This window comes from Eublepharis macularius, chromosome 12, assembly GCF_028583425.1.
Source record: "Eublepharis macularius isolate TG4126 chromosome 12, MPM_Emac_v1.0, whole genome shotgun sequence".
Classification (NCBI taxonomy): domain Eukaryota; kingdom Metazoa; phylum Chordata; class Lepidosauria; order Squamata; family Eublepharidae; genus Eublepharis; species Eublepharis macularius.
The window spans coordinates 51,613,659-51,636,777 of record NC_072801.1 but is presented as its reverse complement, the minus strand read 5'-3'; the positions used below and the strand labels follow the sequence as shown (position 1 = coordinate 51,636,777).

The 23,119-nt window shown below is 42.0% G+C and overlaps 2 protein-coding genes across 2 annotated transcripts; both read right to left on the bottom strand.

Moving 5' to 3' along the window:
• Window positions 1-11,506: 11,506 nt before the first annotated feature.
• LOC129339271 (olfactory receptor 14A16-like) lies at window positions 11,507-12,478 on the bottom strand. The gene has a single exon (XM_054993861.1). The coding sequence runs from the start codon at window positions 12,464-12,466 to the stop codon at window positions 11,507-11,509; it is 960 nt and encodes a 319-aa protein (XP_054849836.1). The 5' UTR covers window positions 12,467-12,478.
• A 9,033-nt stretch (window positions 12,479-21,511) lies between these two features.
• On the bottom strand, window positions 21,512-22,465 carry LOC129339269 (olfactory receptor 14A16-like). Its single transcript, XM_054993860.1, has one exon. The coding sequence runs from the start codon at window positions 22,463-22,465 to the stop codon at window positions 21,512-21,514; it is 954 nt and encodes a 317-aa protein (XP_054849835.1).
• Between the last annotated feature and the right edge of the window lie 654 nt (window positions 22,466-23,119).

The window sequence follows — 23,119 nt, the reverse complement described above, 5'->3', positions numbered from 1 at the left end:
TAATCTGAGGAAGGGAGTGATTGTGAGCACTATTGTGCACTCCTTGGAGGAAGTGCAGGTTGAAAATGTGATCGAAAATTTGATTAATATTATTTATTTGATACATTTTTTCCTTTCCTCCAAGCAGTTCATGGCAGCCAAATGGTTATTCTGTTCTCCATTTTATCCTCAAAACAACACTGTGAGGTCAGTTACAATGAGAGAGAATAGATGGTCCAAGTTCACCTAGTACATTTCATGAGAAATTACCATGGTAGACGTCACTACTGACCAAGACGGAAAAATGTGAACAATAGTATGCTATAAAGAACAGATAGCTTTAAAATGGAAAATGATTGTAAGCTTACCCAATGAAAAGAAAGCAGAGCAATTGTCTGAAATCAATTCTTATGAACCTGCCTGTTCACCCAGTCATCTTCAGAGGCCCTGCTTCAAGTGCTCCAAGCAACTCTTTTGCTGATTTCAGGCCAGCTGGCACCAAAAATTTCGAACTTCCTCCCCAGGAAGATTCACCTGTCTCCTTCCACTAATGTCTTCTGCCTGTGGGTAAAGACAGTTTTGTTTCACTTGGCGTATCATCAGTATACTCTTGTTTCCTTCTCCCTGGTTTGTGTGGTTATCTCTGTTTGTTTATATGTTTTTTATTTTATTTATACATACATTGTAAATGTTATTTCCTGTTTTTAAATGTTTTAATATCTGTTCACCACCTTTGGAACCCTATTTTGGGTGACAGGCAGCATATTAATGATATAAATAAATAATAATAAATATAAAGCAATGCTTAAAAGTATAATTTTCTTAATAACTATATATTGATGACATTGTATTACTTCAATGTAAAGCCCTAATTCATCTCAGTCTATGATCTGATAATTAATTATGCTTTCTGAGCATCTCAACACTAAAAGTTGGACTAAATTGATTTCATCTTAATTAGAGTCAATCCTACTTTTTTGTATTTGATATTACTTTCTTTGGTTATAATCTACTATGTAATATAAATGTAACTTGATTAGAGATTGGTATGAATCAAAATATGAAACAAACTTCATCACAAACTGAGCCAGTTCATGGTTGATGAACCAGCAGTTCATCAGAGCCCATTTCTGACTAACGCTGATGAATTTTAAGCCAGTTCTTTGGTTCGTGTGGTTCATTTTGTGCACCCCCTTGGGTTCTGAGTGGGGTGCTTAAATGCTTCGGTATGCTCCCTAAATATTCAGGAATCTTTAGGGAGCACACTGAAGCTAACAGCTGCACTTTTCTTGCCATTTGAAAACAGCTTTCAAACACCATCCACTTCTCAGCTGATGGGAGAGGAATCCCCATCCTGTCAGCAGAAAACACCCACAAGTTTTGTCAGCTGAGGGGAGGGGGAGGAGGGCCCACTCTCTGCCCTCACCCAGCTGGGATCAGGAGCAGTACAGGTAGCAATGCCTGCCTGCCCTTCACCAGCTGGTATTAGGAGGGGAGCAGGTGGCGATGTCCACCCACCCTTTACCCAGCTATGATCAGGTGTGGGGCAGGGGGCAATATGTGCCCTTTGCCTTCACCCAGCTGTGATCAGGAGTGGAGTCGGTGGCAATGTCTGTCCCCATCACTCAGCTGGGATCAGAAGCAGAGCATGTGGCAATGTCCATCTCCTCTTCAACCAGCTTGGAAAAGGAGCAAAACAGATGGCAATGCCCGCTTTCCCCTTCACCTTGCTGATATCAGGAGTGGAACAAGTTGCAATACCCGCCCCTGCCTTCACCCAGCTGGTATCAGGAGTGGAACATTTGGTCATGCCTGCCCCCCTTCAACTAGCTAGTGATCAGGAGTGGAGCAGGTGGAAATGTCCATTCCCCCCCCTTCACCCAGCTGGGCCCAAGAGTGGAGCAGGTAGCAATGTCAACCCCCTGCACCAGATGGGATCAGGCAAGGAGCAGGAACATAGCATGAGTCAATGCCCACCTCTCTTCACTCGACCTGGATCAGTTGCAGAACAGGAGGTAATGTCTGCTGGGTTCAAATGCAGAGGAAGTGACAATGCCCGCCCTCCAACTTCACCTGGCAGTGATCAGGAGCAGAGCAGGTGGCAATTCCTATTCCTATTCCAATTCCTATTCCCCCACCTTCACTCAATCAGATGTGGAGCAGGAGGCAATGTCCACCCCCTGTTCAACCAGCCAAAATCAGGTGCGGAGCAGGCAGCAGTGGCCCTCCACTTCATCTGGCCCGAATCAGCTACAGAGCAGGAGGCAATACCTGCTCCCACTTCACCCAGCTGAGATCAGGCATGGAGCAGGCAGCAATGCCCCTCCCCCTTCACTTGGCTGGCATAAAGCACAGAGAAAGTGGCCATGCTCACCCCCCCCCATCTGCCTTCATCCTTCTGTTATCAGTGATGGAGGAGGAGGGAATGCCCACCCACCCTCCTCTTTCTAGAGCCCGTTGTATTTTTTCCCAGAACAGACTTTGTTGCTAGTCAGTTATATTATTGAACTTCCTTAGAAATATCTGGACAGTATGAATTTGTCAATATCCATAATAGAACAAATAATCTATTCACATGAGTATCACTCCAAATCACTTCAATAGAAGGATTATCAGATCATCAACTGAGATCTAAACATCTTTTTTGACATATTCTGCAAGACCTCTTTAATGTCTTTGTTTCTCAGGCTATAAATAATGGGACTCATGAGCGGTGGTAAAATGTCATACAAAACAGCAGCTAGCTGGTTCACTAATGGTGAAGATAAGGATTTAGGTTTAAAATAAGAAAACACAGCAGTAGAAAAGAACAAGCTAAATATGGTCAGGTGTGGAGTGCAGGTGGAAAAAGTTTTGTACCTTGCTTCAGCTGACCGAATCTTAAACACTGCAGAGAATATGAACACATAAGAAAATAATATTAAAGAGAAGCAAAACAATCCCAGAGTAAGTACAACAGCAAAAATACACCATACATTGGCTGTTGTATCAGTGCAAGAAAGCATCAATAATTGAGGAATATCACAGAAAAATTGTGTAACAGTAGAACCACAAAAATATAATCTAAAGGTGTTTGCAGTATGAACCCCAGAATTTATTATGCTGGCACTCCAAGCAGCAGCTGCCATTTGGAAACAGGCATTCCGCTTCATGACTCACTGGAAAAGACAATAATACTTGGCATGAGATGGCTGGACTCAGTGAAGGAAGTCATGGCCATCAGTTTGCAAGACTTTAGCAAGGGTGTTAATAATAGGATTTTTGGGGGGTTATTCATTCATATGGTCACCATAATCTGGAAGCAACTTGGTGGCATATAAGACTCCACCGGTTATTGTGGGATTTTAAAAAGTTAAGCTTGGCAAAAAGTAACTGTTCATCTCAAGCTTATCTGCTGGATGAAGTTATTGTAAAGTTATGCAAGCATGCAAGCATGGTAACATTCATTAAAGCAGAATCTCCAACCTTTGCCCTCTTGGTACAGTCTGCTATGTATTCTGCACAGTAACCTGAGAGGGTAAACCCCTGAACAATGGAGGAGTAGCGTGGATCAAGGTGGATGGACTCAGTAAAGGAAGTCATGGCCATCACTTGGCAAGACCTGAGCAAGGGTGTAAATAATACGATCTTTTGGGGTTCATTCATTCACATGGTTGCCATACATCAGAAGGAACTTAATGGCACATAACATACCACAGGTTATTGTGGGATTTTTAAAAGTTAAGCCAGGCAAAATATAACTGTTCATCTCAAGCCTTTGTGCTGGATAAAGTTATTGAAAAATTAGGCAAGCATGGTAGCACTCAATAAAGCAAAATTTCCAACCTTTCCCATCCCAAGGCAGTCTGCTATGCATTCTATACAGTGCCCAGAGAAGATGAACTCCTAGAACAATGAAGGAGTGATGTGGATCTGCAGAAGATGAGGGACATAAGGGGTGGGGGAATCGCCAATGGCAAGTGGAAAAGTCAGAATATAATAACAATATGTAGCAGGCAGTTTTGACATGAAGCTAGGAGGCAGATGTTTAGTAGAAGTGTACATCCTCTCTTATATTAATCATTTCTGGATTTAACATTTGCAGTCTCCATTGTTTTTTGTTTAAAGTTATACAATATTGTTCTTATTATTACTGAACACATTCCTGCCCTTGACCATAGCACATGGTGTAGTGGTTTGAGCCAGTTTGGTGTAGTGGTTAAGAGCATCAGGAGTCTAATCTGGAGAACTAGGTTTGATTCCTCACTCCTCCACTTGAAGTCAGCTGGGTGACCTTGGGTCATTCACAGCTCCTTGGAGCTCTCTCAGCCCTACCCACCTCACCGGGTGATTGTCATGCGGATAATAATAGCACACTTTGTAAACCACTCTGAGTGTGCATTAAGTTGTCCTGGAGGGCAGTAAATGCATCAAATGTTATTATTTTTATTACTATTATGGAAGGCAGGGTGGAAAGCATCTGCATGCACCAAAAGAATCTGGAAAGTGGTTCTGCAGTGCTACTGTCACAAACCTACAGCTTCTATGTGGGTTTCTATGATGTGCATCAGGTACATAACAGATTTATTCTTAGAGTAAAATATACTTTTTACATGATATCGCAAATAAGTGGTATCGTGCACATTACAGAATGAGTCTTAGACCTGGTCTACGCATGCAGCATGAAGAGGTGACAGTAAGGCGACAGTGTACTGAAGTGATGTTCAGACTGCAGATACAGAATGAGATTTTTCACAGTTTGTAAGTTTAATACTGATAGGGACCCCTATTCTATGACCCCTATTCTAAAAGCATTTATTGGGAGTTGAGCCATCCCGGCCAGTGGCAACAGCCACTCAGGCTGGTGGCTGCTTTTGCCTCCTCGGAAGGAGGAAAGCAGAAGGCACACCCTGGCACCCAGGGCTTAGCATTGGGGGTGGAGTCTGTAGCCTTAGCTGGCTTCTCTGCCCCATTGCCTTCAGTTGTGCCTCATGCTCAGCCCACCCACCTCACCCTATTGCAGTGCAGGATTAGCCGGTCGCCTTTTGGGCCAGGTAGGAATTTTTCTCTCCTTGTCCCTGATTGGCACTTGGGAATGGATCTGTAGCGGGCCAGTGAGCACCCTTGGCACCTCCCCATTGGTGGAGAATTGGGGTCTTTCAGGAGCGGCTGGCTGCTGTATGGCCCAGCTGCGAGGTCAGATGCCCTGGGTGGGGAACCCCTGGACAAGCCAGTCTCCCCCCACTGCCGTACGGCCGGGTGGGGGAGCTTTACAGGGGTGAACCACTCCGCCTGGCCAGGCTGGGTCCCAGCCATTTGGTGGATGGCTCGCACCCGGGGCAGCGGGTGCTCACCCAGACAGGTCAGGGCGGGGTCCAGCAGTGACCCCAGGGCCTGACCTGTACCGCTAGTTAGGCCCTTGCCATAGTTTATATTTAATTGTTGTAATTTTAATAAAGCAGCCCATTTTAGAACCCAAATACTGTGTCTGCCTTTCATTCCGACTGAGGGGGCAATTGACCTTTCGCACAGAAGGCAAAATCTTTTCCTTGTAAGCAGATTCCTTCTGTCACAGTTTCAAACACTGTGGTTAGATAAGATTAGAAAGTCCTATTGCAAGGACAGTATCTCTCTTGTTTTGACTTTGTACTCAAGAATTTACCTTGTATAAGCACCCTCTCAGGAAGATACCCAAAATTCCTGTGTGGCACCAGACATGTAGCATGTTTATATTACAGAGAGAGTTAACTGTCTTGTCAATCAGACCTGTTTTGTGCCATGTCTCCTGAAGAATTTGATTCTGAAGAATTGTTTGTATCTAGTTTTGTATAACAATCATATCTCTTTTCTGTAAACAATTAACGTTGGAAAGTATCCTTAACCCTGAAAAGCTGAAGAGCACAGATTTATACTACCGTGGTCTTTTTGATCTCACTGACTGTCAGAACAAATAGTGAATAAAAATAAATGTTGAAAAAGAAGTAAAAATGGGGAAGAATAATGTTTAGTCTTTGTAAGTACTTTTGAATGTCCAGCTTCTTTAACATATGCTATCTTGTTTGTCCTTACAGCAAGCAGGAAAATGAGGGCAGTGAGGTTAGCAGAAAGGAAGCAGGGATGGGCACAAGCAACAGGCAATGCATTTACCTAAGACTTTTCTTTATGTTTAATGTTAACAGATCCAAAAACTTTCTCAGTCTCTGCTCAAGTAATCCTCAGCAGCCCTTCTCATAAGTAAGCCCTAATGAATTCAGCAAGGCTTATTCTCAGGAAAGTGTTCTTTTAGCATTGCAGCATTACCTATTATTTACTTGGAAGCCCAATTGATTTCTAAGAATATTTTTTTAGGTAAGTATATGAACTCTTCTTCTTAAGAAGAGTTACTCCATTCTAAGCCCATTGAAATCAATGACTTTAGACTGGAGTAAGTCCTATTAGGATAGAGTCCTTTAAGACTAACCAACTTTATTGTAGCACAAGCTTTCGAGAACCACAGCTATCTTCATCAGATGTGGTTCTCAAAAGCTTATGCTACAATAAAGTTGGTTGGTCTTAAAGGCACTACTGAACTCTTTACTATTTTTCAACTACAGACTAGCACGGCGAACTCCTCTGGTCCTATTAGAATTACACTGTTAGTAATATACACTTGGCCATTACCTCATGCATTACACCACTATAGTATACAACTAGAGAGAGGAGACAGGAAAAGAGAAAATAAACAAATGATGGATCGCTGAAAAGGAACCTTCTTAAGGAACATTTAAAAGCATAACTTATTTTTTTCTTCCAGAGCCCTCATTCAGCTTAGAGTGAAATTTTGCATCTGCATACAATCATTGTATTGGCAAAAATTATAAAATATCACTTGTTCCACTCAAAAAAAGTGGAGCTGATCTCTGTCCTTGCTGGCAGTAAGAGTTTTATTAATGCCACTGTAGAGCTTGTGTGAGTTTTTGTTCCCAAGAGTTCTGCATAACTAAGGTATTTGGAATTCTGAATCTTTACTTCAAGTTTCCTAATGAGCTCAAACTGGTGATCAGTACCAAATTAGTGAGTCTTGGTAGAGGAGAAAGCATGATTGACTGTGTGGGAAGGCGGTCCTGTGATCAGAGTGTCAGAGAAGAGAGGCCTGGGATTTGAACTCTGAAGGTTGTTGGGTGGCCTTGGGCATTCACTCTCTCTCAGCATAACATACTTCACAGAATTATTGTGAGGATAAAATGGAGGAGGACAAAACTAGAAAGCCCGCTCTGATGAGACACGTGGCCCCTCTTGCCTGACAGTTCTATCGCTCAGCTGGGCACCCATCCTCCTGTGGCTGCACAGTGTTGCTGCTGGCCCAAGGAAATGGCCAACCAGCCCAGGCCAGGTGCCCCGCCTCCCATGCAGGGCTGGCTGGAGTGGGCCACTTGGCCTCCTACAGCTGCATGACACAAACGGGAGTGGTCTGCCTGCCCGGGCATCCCAAAGTCAAGCCAGTGGAATGACATTCCTTCTGACAGTGACGTCATCACACTGGAGAGTGAGTGTTAAAAAAGTTGAGTGCCACCACCTCTCTCCCTGGAGTCCAGTATTATTCCAGCCCATCTGGCCACCCTAGGTCCACTAGGAACAAGCTCTATGTCTTTAGGTCCAGTCCTTGCTCTCAAGTCTCACTAAACGGAGACGAGCCGCAATACTCTAGTCTATTTAATGGAGCTTTCTCTCAGGGAAGTGTTCTTCTGATTGCAACATGGAACTACTAATACCAGTGAACTGGACGTGTGATCAACATCAACCCCAGCCTCCATATATTCATTTTCCCACACCTAAGCTTGTACAAGTTGCATGCACATAGAGACTCTGGACATTTAATCTGGAATCAATGATCCAGAGAAGTTAGCCATGTTAGTCTGTAGTTGCAAAATACTAAAGGGTCCAGCAGCACCTTTAAGACTAACCAACTTTATCATAGCATAAGCTTTTGAGAACCACAGCTCTCTTCATCAGATGCATCTGATGAAGACAGTTGTGGTTCTCGAAAGCTCATGCTACAGTAATATAGGATAGTATTAAGGGAGTTACTGGGCTCTTTATTATTCATCTGAAATTATACCAAATCTTGTACAGGGACTTTAAATTTATCAGACTTGAAGTGCTTGACCAATTCAAGAAATACTGCACTCCACAGAAGAATGTGATATTTGAACTTAATCCTTTTTTGGAATCACTTATGGGGACATAAGTGATACCAATGAACAGTTTGTAACTCAGCTTAAACTTAAAGCCAACAGCTGTGAATTTGGTTCTGTAACTAATGAGACGGTCAGAGACAAATTTGTGTTTAATGCAACTGAAAAGTTAGAAGAAATACTTTTAAAGGAACCTTACCTTACTCTTGAGAAAGCAGTTGAGATATGTCAGTTAGCTGAAGTAACAGCTCAGCTCTAAACTATGGCTACTTTTTTCTAAACAGCTGTATAAAGCATTTGAGAAATATTGTGGAGGAATTCCAGTCCAGGTGCTTGGACATGGGAGGTCACATTTTGAATGTAGACAGGAATCTGTTAGACATAAAGAATACTTTCAATGTGTTATTGTACATAAGCCTCAACAATGTCCAGCATTTTGAAAGATTTGTTATAAGTGTGGAGGGGTGAAATTACTATGCCAACTTATGTAATGTAACAGTGATGAGTCGCAACAAAGGTCAACAAAGATATCAAGTTCATGATTTGGACTTGCATAGTCTGTTTATAGGAGTGTTGTCTCACAATGATTCTGGTTCTGCTGTAACTCAAGCCCCTGGATATAACTGATATAATTTTAAGAAGACTCTTGGTGAAGTTTAAGCTGAACATGGAGGCTGAGGTAAATGTTTTGCCATTTAAAATATTCAATGCTTTGCCAGGCCAGAAGGCATTGTCACCTATGTGCTATGCTCAGGCTTGGTTCTGGCAAATGATACAGAGACACTTTCTTTTGGTTGGAATGGTCACAACGTTATTGATTAGAGCCAGATTGGAGCATTGGCCAGGCATATGGGCAGTGGATTCTTTGGCATCGAAAGGCCCCATGTTGTTCGATGCATAACACCCCAGCCCAATGTTGGCCATGGGACAGCAAGTGGTGTTCTACCACCAGCCATGCTGGCTGGCCCTTGCATCCCTTATCCACAGAGGTGAGCTGCCTGAATGCCCTGCTCACCCCTTAAGGATCCAGCCCAATGCCTCAAAACCACCAAACCCCTAAAGTTGTGACAGGCCCACTGGCTGCCCTGGTTGTGTGGTTGAGTGGAGGGTGGGTGGGAAAGTGACCTGCTCCTGCCAATCCTCTGCTGGAATGATGCCAACCAAGTTGTCACCTTGGAAGAGAACTTCCTGCCACTCCTCCTCTTCTGTTGCTGAGCCACACCTCCATGCAGCCTGGCCCTCGGTGCCAACACAGCCCACAGTGAGTCTCTGCACTTTCATTAAGTAAAAGTGATACTACGCTTGTAGCTTATGGTGGAACATGGATAAAACCACTGGGACTATTGCTTTGATGTTTGTACTTCAGAAGGAAAAGGGAAAGCCAGAATTTTGTTTTTTGTAACATGTAATAACCGCCCCCCCCCCTTCTGGAGTACATTCTGTGCTTCTCAAGAATTAAGTTTAACTATATTGCACATGGAAATAATATACCAACACTGCCCTCAAAAGCCTTGGAGTACCATAGTCAAGGATCTGTCTTGGAGGCCTGAAAATTACTTTTACAGTTTTACTGTCTAGTCAGAGTATGTACATGTGGCATTCCCCTCTTAGAACTTTCAGCTAATTGATTTCACACACACACCCTCCCCAGAAGCAGGTACTCTGAATCATGTAACCCCAGATAAATAGGACATGACTCATGTCTCCATGGACCAACCGTGTCCTTATTCTTTTTAATGGTAAATCAGTCTGGTTTCCTACACCCAGCCAGTCTCACAGCAGGTCTTCTGGTAGCTCTACCCAAACCTGGATTCTGTTCCAGCAGCAAAATTCAGCTCCAGGGGTCTGTATTATGATATTAAAAGGAATCTTTCATGAAAAGTTCAGATTCAGGCACCTTTGAGGACCAAAAATTGAGTTTGTTTTCACAAGGACCATCTCCTGGCCACAGTCTTCAAGGAATCTCAGTCTATAACAGTGCAACCCTTCTAATCAGACTGGAGAAACGTATTTTGTATTCTCCCTTTTTTAAAAAAAAGGAATTTAGGAAAATACAGTTATTTCACAGGGATATATTGGGAAGGGTGACACACTGGGTCTCAGGCATATATACTTTATTTTAGCCAGATTTATAACTTATCTGTGATAGCAATATTTATTACTTTGATTGAAACTACACATTCGGAATCAAATGCACATCTTCCACCCAGTAGCAAAACATTGTTAATATGTATTACATTGTGTAGTTCTTTTTATATCTAGCCTTTGTTCCAGAGAGTTCAGGTTGTATACATTGTTTGTCCCAATTCTGTGAGGTAGGTAATCTGAGGAAAACCAGTGTGCTTTATGGCAGAGTAGGGATTTAAACCTGGGCCTCCCAGAACCTCGTCTGAAACTTTAACCACTACACAAAAATGGAAAAATGGATCAAAAATTACAGATTCATATGTGGTTGAAGTATGTCCCTTCATGAATACAAGGTAGGATTTGATCAGCATCTATTACTAAAGTTCTAGATCAACACATTTTTAATTTCTTATGTCAATTTCCTATGAAATTGCATATGAATTTGTGGTTTTTCTGAGTACGTATACTCTGTCCTGTTTGGGGCTGTCTAGGAGGATTGCAAAATAGGTAACCAAGGGGAAAACTAATTTTTTTGAATATATTAGAAGGGTGAGATAGCTATCTGTGTTACAAAAGGAATTATTAGGTTGGACCTGTGATTTCTTTTTACCAATGCAAGAAGCCTTCCAAGAGCTGAAGACAGCTCAATGGCACATTGGTTGGAGGGCTGGTTTTGAACTCTTCCTTCTCTTTTCTGCAGTTACTTATTGAGAAAGGATTCAATGTGATGGTTGTTGTGGGTTTTCCGGGCTGTATTGCCGTGGTCTTGGCATTGTAGTTCCTGACGTTTCGCCAGCAGCTGTGGCTGGCATCTTCAGAGGTGTAGCACCAAAAGACAGAGATCTCTCAGTGTCACAGTGTCTCTCAGTGTCTCTCAGTGTCACAGTGTCTGGTGACACTGAGAGATCTCTGTCTTTTGGTGCTACACCTCTGAAGATGCCAGCCACAGCTGCTGGCGAAACGTCAGGAACTACAATGCCAAGACCACGGCAATACAGCCCGGAAAACCCACAACAACCATCGTTCTCCGGCCGTGAAAGCCTTCGACAATACATCAATTCAATGTGACATTGGCAACATGCACTGTCATATATTTACCCTTCATGAGTGCACACTGGGAAAAAGGAAAAGCAAACACATCTGAACCTGTCAGCATCTTCTGATGATCTTCAAAGAATACAACCAATTCTTTCTTATTTACTATATCTAAAGTACAAAAACAATTCTTTGTACAAGATCATTCAGCCTCATTTTTGTAGAAAAAGTTTGCCATTAATGATTTTAGACAAATGCCAGAAATTGGACAGCTTCATCAATGCAGTCTTGATTTCTTTGTTTCTCATGCTATAGATGAATGGATTGAGCAAGGGAGGAAGTATAACATAAATAATTGCAAAAAGCACATTAAGCTCAGATGAAGAGTGAGTGCGAGGCCTCACATAGGCAAAGATACCACTAAATACAAGCAGAGACACCACAGCGAGGTGGGGAAGACAAGTGGAGAGGGCTTTCTTCTGACCCTGCACAGAAGGAATTCTTAGCACTGTTCCAAAAATTTGTATGTAGGTAACAATGATGAAGATGAAGCATCCTACTCCAAGGGAAAAGCTAAAAATAATAATGCCAACTTCAACTAAATATATGTCAGAACAGGAGAGTTTTAGAATCTGTGGAACTTCACAGAAGAACTGATTGACCACATTGGAGCAGAAGCTGATGGCAAAAGTTCCTCCAGTGTTTAATATACCATACAGCATCCCAGTAATCCATGCACTGATTGCCATCTGAATACAGGCTCCTTGGTGCATAATTGTTTCATATTGCAATGGGTTACAGATAGCAACATACCGATCATGTGCCATTATTGTTAAGATGGCAAAATCTGACCCTCCAAGAAAGAAGAGAAAGAAAACTTGAGCTACACAAGCAGGATAGGAAATTGACCTGTTGTTCATGAGTGAATTGGCCATGGCTTTGGGTACCGTGACAGAAATTGAGCCAAGATCCAGAATGGCCAAGTTCAAGAGGAAGAAGTACATGGGGGTATGCAGGCGATGATCAAGGGCCACAGCAATGATGATAAGAAGATTGCCAGTCACTGCAGTCAGGTATACTGTGAGGAACAAAAAGAAGTGTAAAATCTGTAGTTCTCGAATGTCTGAGAATTCCAGGAGCAGAAACCCAGGTTTAGTGGTAAGATTGGGCATTATGGCCACAACATCCAGCTGCAGTCTGCCTGTAGGATATATCAGAGAACCAATTTTATTCTACTATGTATGTGCAGGAAAGTTGCAATTAACTCATGGAGAACCCATCAAGGAGCTTTCAAGGCAAATGAGTCTACAAGATGGCCTTTTATTGAATGTGCTGAAAACATTCTGCATCAGGAACAAAATGGATAGAGATCAAGGTCTTTCTGCTGTCCTCAATCAATATCTCATTATATGAAATCATTCAGCTTAGACTTCACCAAGCTCATAGTGGCTTATCAATTCTGGCCACTTGATCTGCAACTATATCAAATCTTACAGAGTGACCCTATATGCCTGCAGCTTGTGCATGCATCTATGTTGTGTATTAATAATGATAAGTGCATGGAAACTGACAAACGGAGTGGACACCTTCCTGACTCCCAATCTACACTGTTAGTCTACACTTAAAGGCTCTGTAGTAACTGTAATTTTTAACCAGAATTTAGTCTCAATACATGTGAAGTCACAGAATGACATCAGTTTGTACTCCCTCCCCTCTTGTTTAGATCCGGCTGGGTTGAGTGGAGGGAGCCACCATCTTGGGATTTTAAATGTATTTATTGATTCTGGTTTTTAATGTTTTAATGGTTTATCTTTTGTATTCTTGTACTGTTGTAACCCACCCTGAGCCCGCTTGTGGGGACAGTGGACTAGAAATCAAATAAATTATTATTAATTATTATTATTTATCACTTTCATATGTCTAAGTAAAAGATTATAGATGATGGGATGGAGTATCATGCAATAATTTCACACACACACACACACACACACACACACACACACACAAACAAACAAACAAACAAACAAACAAACAAACAAACAAACAAACAAACAGTCAGACATCATAAATTAGTTAATACCTTGGAAAAGGCAGTATTTCAAGTAGTTCTGTTTTCTTCTCTACCACTTTAAAACTTGGGATCTCCTGTCTCAATTTTGGCTAAGATTGTACAGTTGACTTGGCAAATATTCATTCTGTGCGCTCATGTACTCAAATGGATAAACGGCATTCATCACTAACTCAAAATGTAGGATAGGCAAGAGTTCTTGGAGCATCTAGACAGAGCAAAATACACCAGCAATACTCAATACATGACAATGAGAAAAGGTACAAGAACCTTGATAACTTCAGATTCAATTTCTCCACCAGATGCTTGAATTCATACATCCTTCCATCCAATCATTCCTTATTCTATGGGATTTGCTACAATGAGCACTGCTAATTTCTGTCTAAGCAAAGCCAACAAGTCTGTGCATATGAAAAAAGATCCATCTATATGCTGTGTTTTCTCCCAAGAGTTCAAGTCACCTAACTGCGATGTGACACTGAATTCCCTTTTCCCTGTATTGTATTAGTTCTTCTATTTTTGTAGCAAACATCAGTTGATAATTAGTAGTGTCCCTGAGTATGTGAAATAACATCGAAGTCATGAAAGTAATATCTATACCTATTATTACAAAAGTTTGAAGCTATTATATTTCAATACAAAACAAAAGCTCTGTGCTCTCTCATGCGTCAGAGCCTTGGCAGGATCCATTTTGGCAGGATCCATTTTCAGTCCTTCCCCCAAACTGCGGTAGCCCAAATAATCCAGTTCTGTTTTATGGAGCTCACTGGTTGCTGACACTGCATTGATTCCTCTGAAGTTGGTGCAGAGCCTTAAGCCTCCATCCTTTTTCTTAACAAACAGTACCGGAGCTGCATGTGGACTGCTAGCCGGGCGTATAAATCCTCTCTCTAAATTCTTGTCGATGAACTTTCTTAGTTCTTCTCTTTCCAGTGGGCTCATAGAATATAGTTTGCCTTTGGGTAGCTCTTCTTTTGTTTTTGAATAAAGTAAAATGTCATCTAGGTAAACGACCATTCCCTTATATAAATATTTATGTAGTACTTCATTGATTGCTAGCCGCACTAGCAACTTGGTTGCTGGCCCGCGCTTCTTCCGGCGTGCGGGTGGCCCTCCTTAGATCCCATATGATGCTAGGGCCTTCCTGCTCTGTCGACCCGACGGTGCGCCGAACGTCAATCATCGACCGGGAAAACATGGTCCCAGCTCTCCTCTCCCTTGCTTCCCTAGGTCGGGAGCCTCACTGCATATCTGTCTAGAAAATTTTTAGAAGCTGAATGGCATTGGAATGTGTGGGGAAAAGGAAGCCTTTGCCGTGAAAGTAGCTCTCACAGTATGGCGCCACTGGCTTGAAGGGGCTCGACACCCTTTCGAGGTTTGGACGGATCACAAAAACTTAGAAGCCCTAAGAAGGCCTAGACGTCTTAATGCTAAACAGCTCCGATGGGCAGAATTTTTTTCCAAATTCAATTTCACCCTAAACTTCTTACCGGGCAAAACTAACTTCCTAGCAGATGCTCTCTCGAACATGCCCCAACATCAAAGTAAAAAAGAGGAAACCATTGCCACCATGTTCACCCCCCACCAACTGGGAGGGGTGGTTACCACTCGCAGCCAAACTGCACAGACGCAAGCGGCAGAAAAGGGGTGGAGAGCAAAAGTGAAAAGCGAGGTGGAAAAAGAAGGGGAGGGAGCGCCCAAAGCAAAAATGTCCCAACCGGTGGAGGGAGACTGGGTAAAAGAGGATCAGTTGTACATACCAGCTAGCCTCCAAAAAGAAGTTCTACAGCGTTGTCATGATGCCCACACTGCGGGTCACTTCGGCTACTTAAAAACTCTTCATTTAATACAAAGACAATTTTGGTGGCTGAGTATTCAGAAAGTTGTTTCCTAATATGTTTCGTCATGCCCAATGTGCATAAGTGCCAAAACCAGGAAGGGAAAACCACCGGGACTTTTGCAGCCGCTAGAAACCCCAAGTAGACCTTGGGAAGTAATTTCTATGGACTTTATTACAGATCTCCCTACCTCCAAGGGGTGCTCCTGTATTTTAGTGGTTGTGGATCTGTTCTCCAAGCAAGCACATTTTATACCTTGCACAACCATACCCACCTCCAAGAAACTAGCGGAGATATTTATGAAACACATTGTAAAGCTGCATTCTTTTCCCTCTAAGGTGATATCCGACCGCGGCGGACAGTTTATTGCCAATTTCTGGAAAGAACTACTTCAATTAACTGGAATGGAGCAAGGAATCAGTTCAGCGTTCCACCCGCAAAGTGATGGACAATCAGAAAAAACTAATCAGATATTAGAACAATTTCTTCGGTGTTATATTAATTTCCAACAAGATAATTGGGTGGAGCTTCTTCATTTTGCCAAATATTAATATAACAGCGCAGTCCACAGTTCAACAGGTGAAACCCCCTTTAAAATTGTGCACGGCTACGATGGAAAAGCTTTTCCCTTTGAGCTGCCACAAGGAAAACAGCCCATGGGAGATCTACATCAATAGTGGACCGCCCTTAGCCAACAATGGACAGCTATACAAACAGCCCTAAATAAAGCAAAAGCAGATTACAAAAAATATGCAGACCGCCACCGTGCAAAAGAATGGGAATTACACCCAGGAGACAAAGTATACATCTCAACCAAAAACCTTCGAATAGACCAAACCAGCAAAAAACTGGCTTTAAAATATTTAGGACCCTTTCCTATTAAGAGAGTAATCAACCAAGTAACTGTAGAAGTCATTCTACCAAAAAACCTGCTCCACATCCACCCATCGTTCCATGTGAGTCTATTAAAGAAAGCCCCCGCACCAGACCAATGGCATCCCTCACCAACCACTCCCATCCCAACAATGATCAATGATCAAGTTCACTACGAAGTGGAGGAAATATTAGACTCTAAGATCCGATGTAACAAGCTATTTTATTTAATTCGCTGGAAGGACTTCGAGGAAGGGTATCAGGAGTGGGTGGAGTCTGTCCATGTAAAAGCCCCCAGATTCCTTAAACAATTCCATCAAGCATATCCTAACAAACCGGGGGGAGAGGGGTCTTAAGGGTGGCAGAATGTCAGAGCCTGTTTAACCTGAGTAACGCCATGTTTAACTCTGTAGTATTTAGTCTTTCTTCCCCTCTAGGCCCCAACACCTGCAAAGAGCCGAGTCCATGGGAAAGGAAATCCTCTTATCGGTCTGCTCGACCTTGGCGAGCTCTACGTTCCTCTGAGAAGCTTTGCTATGCGAACTCAGGGGGGAGGCTGGGCTTGGGAGTGTGAAATGTAACCACTTTCTTTTCATGAGTCATTCTTGACAATACTTTGGTTGGCCAGGATCTCTATCCTGGAATATGTACGTCTGGAGATGAATGCTGTTTTTCATAATAAAGCTTTTTGAAATCAAAAAGACCTTGTCTTCTTGCAGAAAGGGAGTGGAACAGACTATCAATTCTGGAATGACATAGTCTGACATTATGTACATGAATATATTATGATTTTGTATGGAAATATTGGGAAGAGTGACACATGGAGGCCAAGGTATATATGCCTTGTAGCTGTTAGGCTTGTGATTAATTTGTGAAAGCAGGTATTATTTCTTGCTTTTTGACTAGTTGGCGGGGATCAGAATTTTCTCTGGTTAATAAAAACTCCTAAGCCAAACCTGAAGAATCCCATCTACACATTCTGTGAACTGTGGGTTGTATATACTAATTAGGTTGCCCTTACAATGTCCTAATAAAAATTTTGAAAATAGGGAAGAAATAATTTAAAATTAAAAAAATCAATTTCTGAAATTGAAGCTAAGATGCCACCCTTACACTCTAGGACAGTCCTCCACTTCCCTCCCCAGTCTGGTGTGGATTCCTCCTTTTATCCACTCCCCCCTAGTGCCAGCCCCACCCTGCTTCCCAACCCCCAGCCTCCAGCCCCCAGGGTAAGGCCCAACACCTGGGCCAGAGGTGGCCACACTCCTGCTGTTCATAGGGGCTGCCTCCATCTCTTGTATGATCCCTATTAAGGCTAATGCCAGACCTGCCTGGCCATGCTTTGGGTGGCTTACTGGCCCTCTGGCACCAGGGGGACCCAAGCTTCCTTTGGGGGCGGGTACTCTGGTACTCTGGCCACCCGGACTGCTGTGGCTACCAACTGCCACTGGTCCACCAGTGTGGGGGTGTACAGCTGTTCCCCAAGGGAGTGTCATCTGTCCTGCATACCTGCTTTCTTTTGCTTTTGGGCCTCCTGGCACATTGGAGCCCTTTGGGCCAGCTGCTACTGGCAGCCTTGGCTGCTCCAGCTCCTTCTGACTGGGCTGCCCACATTTCCTGCTGCCATGTGGCAAGAAGGTTCCTCCATTCTGGCCTGAGGAGGTGCTACAGCTTCCGATGATGGCTCTTTTGCCACTGCTGTCCTGCTGTGGCCTCAGGCGAGTGTTGACCTATTTGGGGAGGGGTCATGTAGAGTCTGGGTCGGATCACGAGGCTGACTCTGCACATAGATTTTGTAAATAATAGAATGGAAATTGAGAAAGAGGAAACTGACAGTTTTCTGATCACATATAAACACTTCTGTTCCACACATAAAAGCTGTTGTTGTATATATTATACCCCTAACACACACACATATGGGGATGAGTCACTAGGGAGGTCCCTGCCCTCAATGGCCTGTACCCCTGAGGGACTGGGCAAGGGAAACTGGCCACTACTGCCTCCATTTTGGAGTAAAATCTGTGCCTCTAAATGGATAAAATTAGCCATACTGAACATGTAAATAATAAGCCAGCACAGCCCTTGAAAGCCTCGGGTACCACTTTCAAGGGCCTATCTGGAGTCCTGAGGGCATGACTAAGCTAGCCCTCTACTCATTAAATATGAGACACTCTATAATCATATGATCAATTGTTTCAATTTTATCATATGGGCATCTGCATGTTCTGTTATGGTATTTTCTTGTATCTGGGGGCCAAGCTACACATGACGAATGACACTTGAACGGCAAGTGGATTGAGTGGAGGGCAAGTGAACAGGGAGAAATACACTTGCCATTCAAGTGTCATTCGTCATGTATAGCTTGGCCCTACCTTTCAGAACTGCTGAGGGAAGAGCATTCATTCTTGCAAGAGTAAAAGCTCTTCTGAACTTTGGTACTGTCAAATGATAAACATACTTCAGCAGTTGCATCGGGAGGGCAATACCTAAGTAAAGAGTCAAACCTACTCTCCATGCCCTAACCGACATACTAGTAATGTCCAATTCCCTGACATGCATTTTTATGTGCCTAAGTATTACTTTGGTCTCGATCTTGTTTGTTATTCCTAGGTATTTAATTTTTTTCCCAATATTTGATCCCACTGACTATTATATTTGTCTGCCTGGATGAGTCCAGGTAGAGTGGGCCCTCACTTGGATTTTAAAACCTTTACTTTAAAAAGAAATGCTTTTAGTCATGCCTTAGCTTCCATCGATATTTTGCTCAATTCAGTTCTCAGGGCTATTCCCCAAACACATCTAGGAGTAGTCAATAAGCACTGGAAAAAATCGTACTGGATGCACTCCATTCTCTCAAGTGGCCTGAATCCAGAATTCTGCACCATACAAAAACTGATTTAGAACCTTGGCATTATATACCTTTAAGGCCAAGGGGACAAATTCACAATTTTACAATTGTCCTCCCTACGCTTAAGGCAGTATTCCTCACCAAATCCAAATGTGTTTTCCATGCAAGGGATGTTTCAAAATGGATTCCTAGGTATTTAAATGGTTAATCTGTTCCATAGATTGGCCTGCTATATACCATCCACTTGTGCTTTAACTTTATCTTCCATGGCTTCACACCATCTCAAAGATCTTAAGTGTTATGTATCTGGACTAAAGCTAAGTTCACTACATGAGGGGAGAGACAACAGTTATCTAGATATAATAATAATTGTACCAAGAAGAGATCTCCTCCCAAATAATCCATTACTTCCAAGCTTTCAACAATTTTGATAAGTCAACAGATGAGACAAAATAATCTACTATGCTTGCCTCTTTATGATTTATACAAGTAGGGTCTCCTTTTCTATCAAACTGGATGCATCCATTTAATATCACCAAATCATTCTTTGATAATAAGGATGCAAAATGTATGCCAGCACCAGTAATGTTCCTATCTTTGGTTCTTCTAAAATGTATTATTGAGTTTTCTTTTTATCTGGGTTTTAAAACATTTCAAGAAAAGAACCTCATTTGTCTCTCCAAGCCTAGCACTGAAATCCCCTGCCAAAAGTATTGTTGTTGCAGGTTGAAGCCTAGCCAAGCTCTACATCTAACTAGTTCCAGCAGTGGAAGATCTTAGGCCGATGAACATGTGGTAGGAGATAGATATTTACTAGAATAACAGAAAATTCATTAAATTCCAAAAGAAGTGCCATTGCATACGAAAAACTGTTGGTCAACTCAGTAATCTTCACTTTAAGGTTTACTGAGCTCAACAAGTCAACCCACCAGAAAACCCAGTATCAATTGCAAACAATGAATCTGAGATAAATCCAGAGAGATAAACTTCAGCCTTTTCCCACAATTCCTGGAGCAACACTAGGTCAAATCTACTCAGAAATTCTTTTACATCCTAGCAGCCCACCCAGTCATGTTCCAGGACAATATTCTGAGTCCGTCACTTTTTCCCTTAAAGGCTGGATTCTCAGCTATATCATCTGATACCATATGACCACAGGAGCTCTCATCCCAAGAAAGCCTGTTTGAAGGCAACACTACTGAACAAGGTTGTTCATTTGATTTGTCATCTGATCGTATTTTCACATCATTTAAGGTAGTGACCAACCCTTGTAATCTCTGTATTATATTATCCTGTTCTTTTAATGGCAGGGCACCAAAGATGCTAATAGGCTCTCTTCTGTGCCCTCAATTCCACCTCTGTGCAATCCCTTTTGTACTAAAGTATCCTTTTTCAACTGTGGAGGGGTGGAAGCTAATAGAAGGTCATGTCGAGATGTCCTTGTAGTTTCTAGAATGCATTTGATTATCCATATGCTTAGTACCTCTCTTAGAGACTAGCTCTGGAGACATAAGATCAATAAGCAGTTTATGGTCTTTATGATCTTCATTTGTTTGACAGAACTTAGAGACATGTTCTCTCTATTCCTTCTTATCTGAGGTGAAGTCTCCCAGTTCATTAGGAGAGGTGGTTTCCGTTTCTGATGGAGGGGTGGAAGCTGGTGGTATGACTGTACAGGAAACACTTGATATCTTTTTAAGTGTTCCTGCCTTGAAAATATCAGAGTTGGTATCCAAGGGGAATAGAAATGGAGCCGAACTCTGTCTCCCCTCAAAAAACCTGGAATACATTCTATAAATTTTAAGTCAATAGTTGATGGATATTTATGTAGCAGGTAAGATAGATGTTCTCCAGCTGCACATTTATCCATCCAACTTCTCATCTATCCATTGTAAGGGAGGATGTTTAATACTATTTTGTTACGTTCAAGTATCAAGGAATGAGCGAGCGGATCCAGTTTTGATACAGGGTTCAGATTGCCCACCCTTTGCTTTCCTATATTAAATGTCCCACCCTTTCCCTCTGTCCCTTTAAATTGGTAAGATGCCCCATCTCCTTACATAGCTTTTGCTTTCTCATTGGCAAAGGAAACACTACTGCCTTCATTTTTAAATCCATACTTCCCCTGCTCTCCCTGTTGTCTCCTGTTGACTCCTTGTTGTCCTTGTTTCTCATTGTCAAGAAAGGAATTATTTTTTACATATTAAAAAAAAATCATTTTTTAAAAAATTACAATTAAAAATACACACACACCCAACCCAGGATCACAAAAACACAATAGAAACCTGATTATAAACCATATAGCAGCCTAGATGAGTCTCATAACAGTCTAGAATCACAATAAACAAAACTTCAAAAGAGCAAGCCCCTAATTAAAAGTGTGTGTTAAATCAAAACATCTGGCTGGGAGCCTAAAAGTAAGTAAGGTTGTAGCACTGTCAAATCAAGCATGATCTGCCAAACACACAAAAAAGCATTCTATTATAAGTATATCATTTGTTCTTAGAAGAAAAAATGTCCAGATATTGACAAGATAACCCAGTATTCTTACTGAGGATTTTCAAAGATGGAGACTATCTAACTCACAGTACTACAAAAAAATAACTGACATTTGGTGCTTGGAACACAGTCCCCCCTTCAAAAACTTGGACAGTGCAGATCTAATCTCTTGGTTTCTCATACTATAAATCACTGGATTCATCATGGGTGGCAACATGGTATATAGAACAGCAATCATCATAACCAGATCTTTAGGAGCTTTGCATGTCGGGCACACATAGGCAATGATGCCCGTGACAATAAACAAACAGACAACAATGAGGTGGGGCAAGCAGGTAGAGAGCGCTTTCTTTCTTGCTTGCTCAGAGGGGATTCTGAGCACATTGGTAAAGATCTGCACATAAGAAAAAATGATGAAGACAAAGCAGCCAAAGGCTACACTTGCACCAAATATATTGACCCCCAATTCCATTGTATAATTGTTGTTGCAGGAAAGTTTGAGCAGCTGTGGAATTTCACAAAAAAATTGATTGATGACATTGGAACAGAAGGTTATCGAGAAGGTGCCCCTGATATGCAAGGCAGCATAGAAAATGCTGATGATCCACGCGCCAGCTGCCATTTGGATGCAGGCTCCCATATTCATCACTGCTTCATATCGCAGTGGATTGCATATGGCAACGTATCGGTCGTAAGCCATGACAGTGAGGAGGAACATGTCAGTCAGTGCAAACAACATAAGAAAAAAGACTTGGGAAACACATTCTGAATAGGAAATCAACCTGATATTCATGAGAGAATTGCTCATGGCTTTGGGGACGTTCACTGAGATGCTGCCAATGTCTGCAATGGACAAATTGACCAGGAAAAAGTACATTGGTGTATGAAGGTGGTGGTTGAGGACTACTAATATAATGATGAGAAGATTTCCCATGATGGTTGCCAAATAGAACAGAAGAAAGCCCACAAAGTGTAACATCTGCAGCTGCCAAATATCAGAGAATCCCAGAAGAAAGAAAACAGTTTCCGTAGTTTGGTTGAGCATTTTGTTCCCTGTTGGATGAAAGAGAAAGACAAGAGGCAGAAGGCAAAAAAAAAAGCTTTCAGAGTCTTCTGATGCATTGTATTGAGGCCTGACTCACTATTGTGAAAGCTTATGTGATACAAATCTTGGTTACTGTTAACAGGGCAACTTGATTGCTGTTGCAGTTAGCTACAACAGACTCATATGTCTACACTCTTGATAGCATTTATTGGGATACGGAATCCCTTTCATACATATTCAGCACTAATCTAAGTTACATCAAAAACTGAAAGTGTGAAAAGCAAGAAGACAACATTAACCAGTTCCTCTTCTTGAATGGCAGAGGCTCAATACTGAATTGGAACATGAGGTAATGATATAAAAATACCTCGGTACCTAAATGCAAAGGGGCTGTCTAACAATGAAGGATGAAGCCCATGTTAAAAAAAACAAAGCTGACCTGATCAACATTCTTTTACTTCCTTTGAAATGTCTAAGATGTTTTCCCTGATCAAGAACAAAGCTCAGATTTTTTTTTAAGTGAAAGTAGTAGCTACTTTGCTACAAATGGTTTTGGGTGGGGGGCATAATTAGAAAATGGCAAGGATACTTTACAGAGTTATTGTTACTATCATGCAATATTCTTTTGAAAGATAAAATTTAAAACCAGGGTTA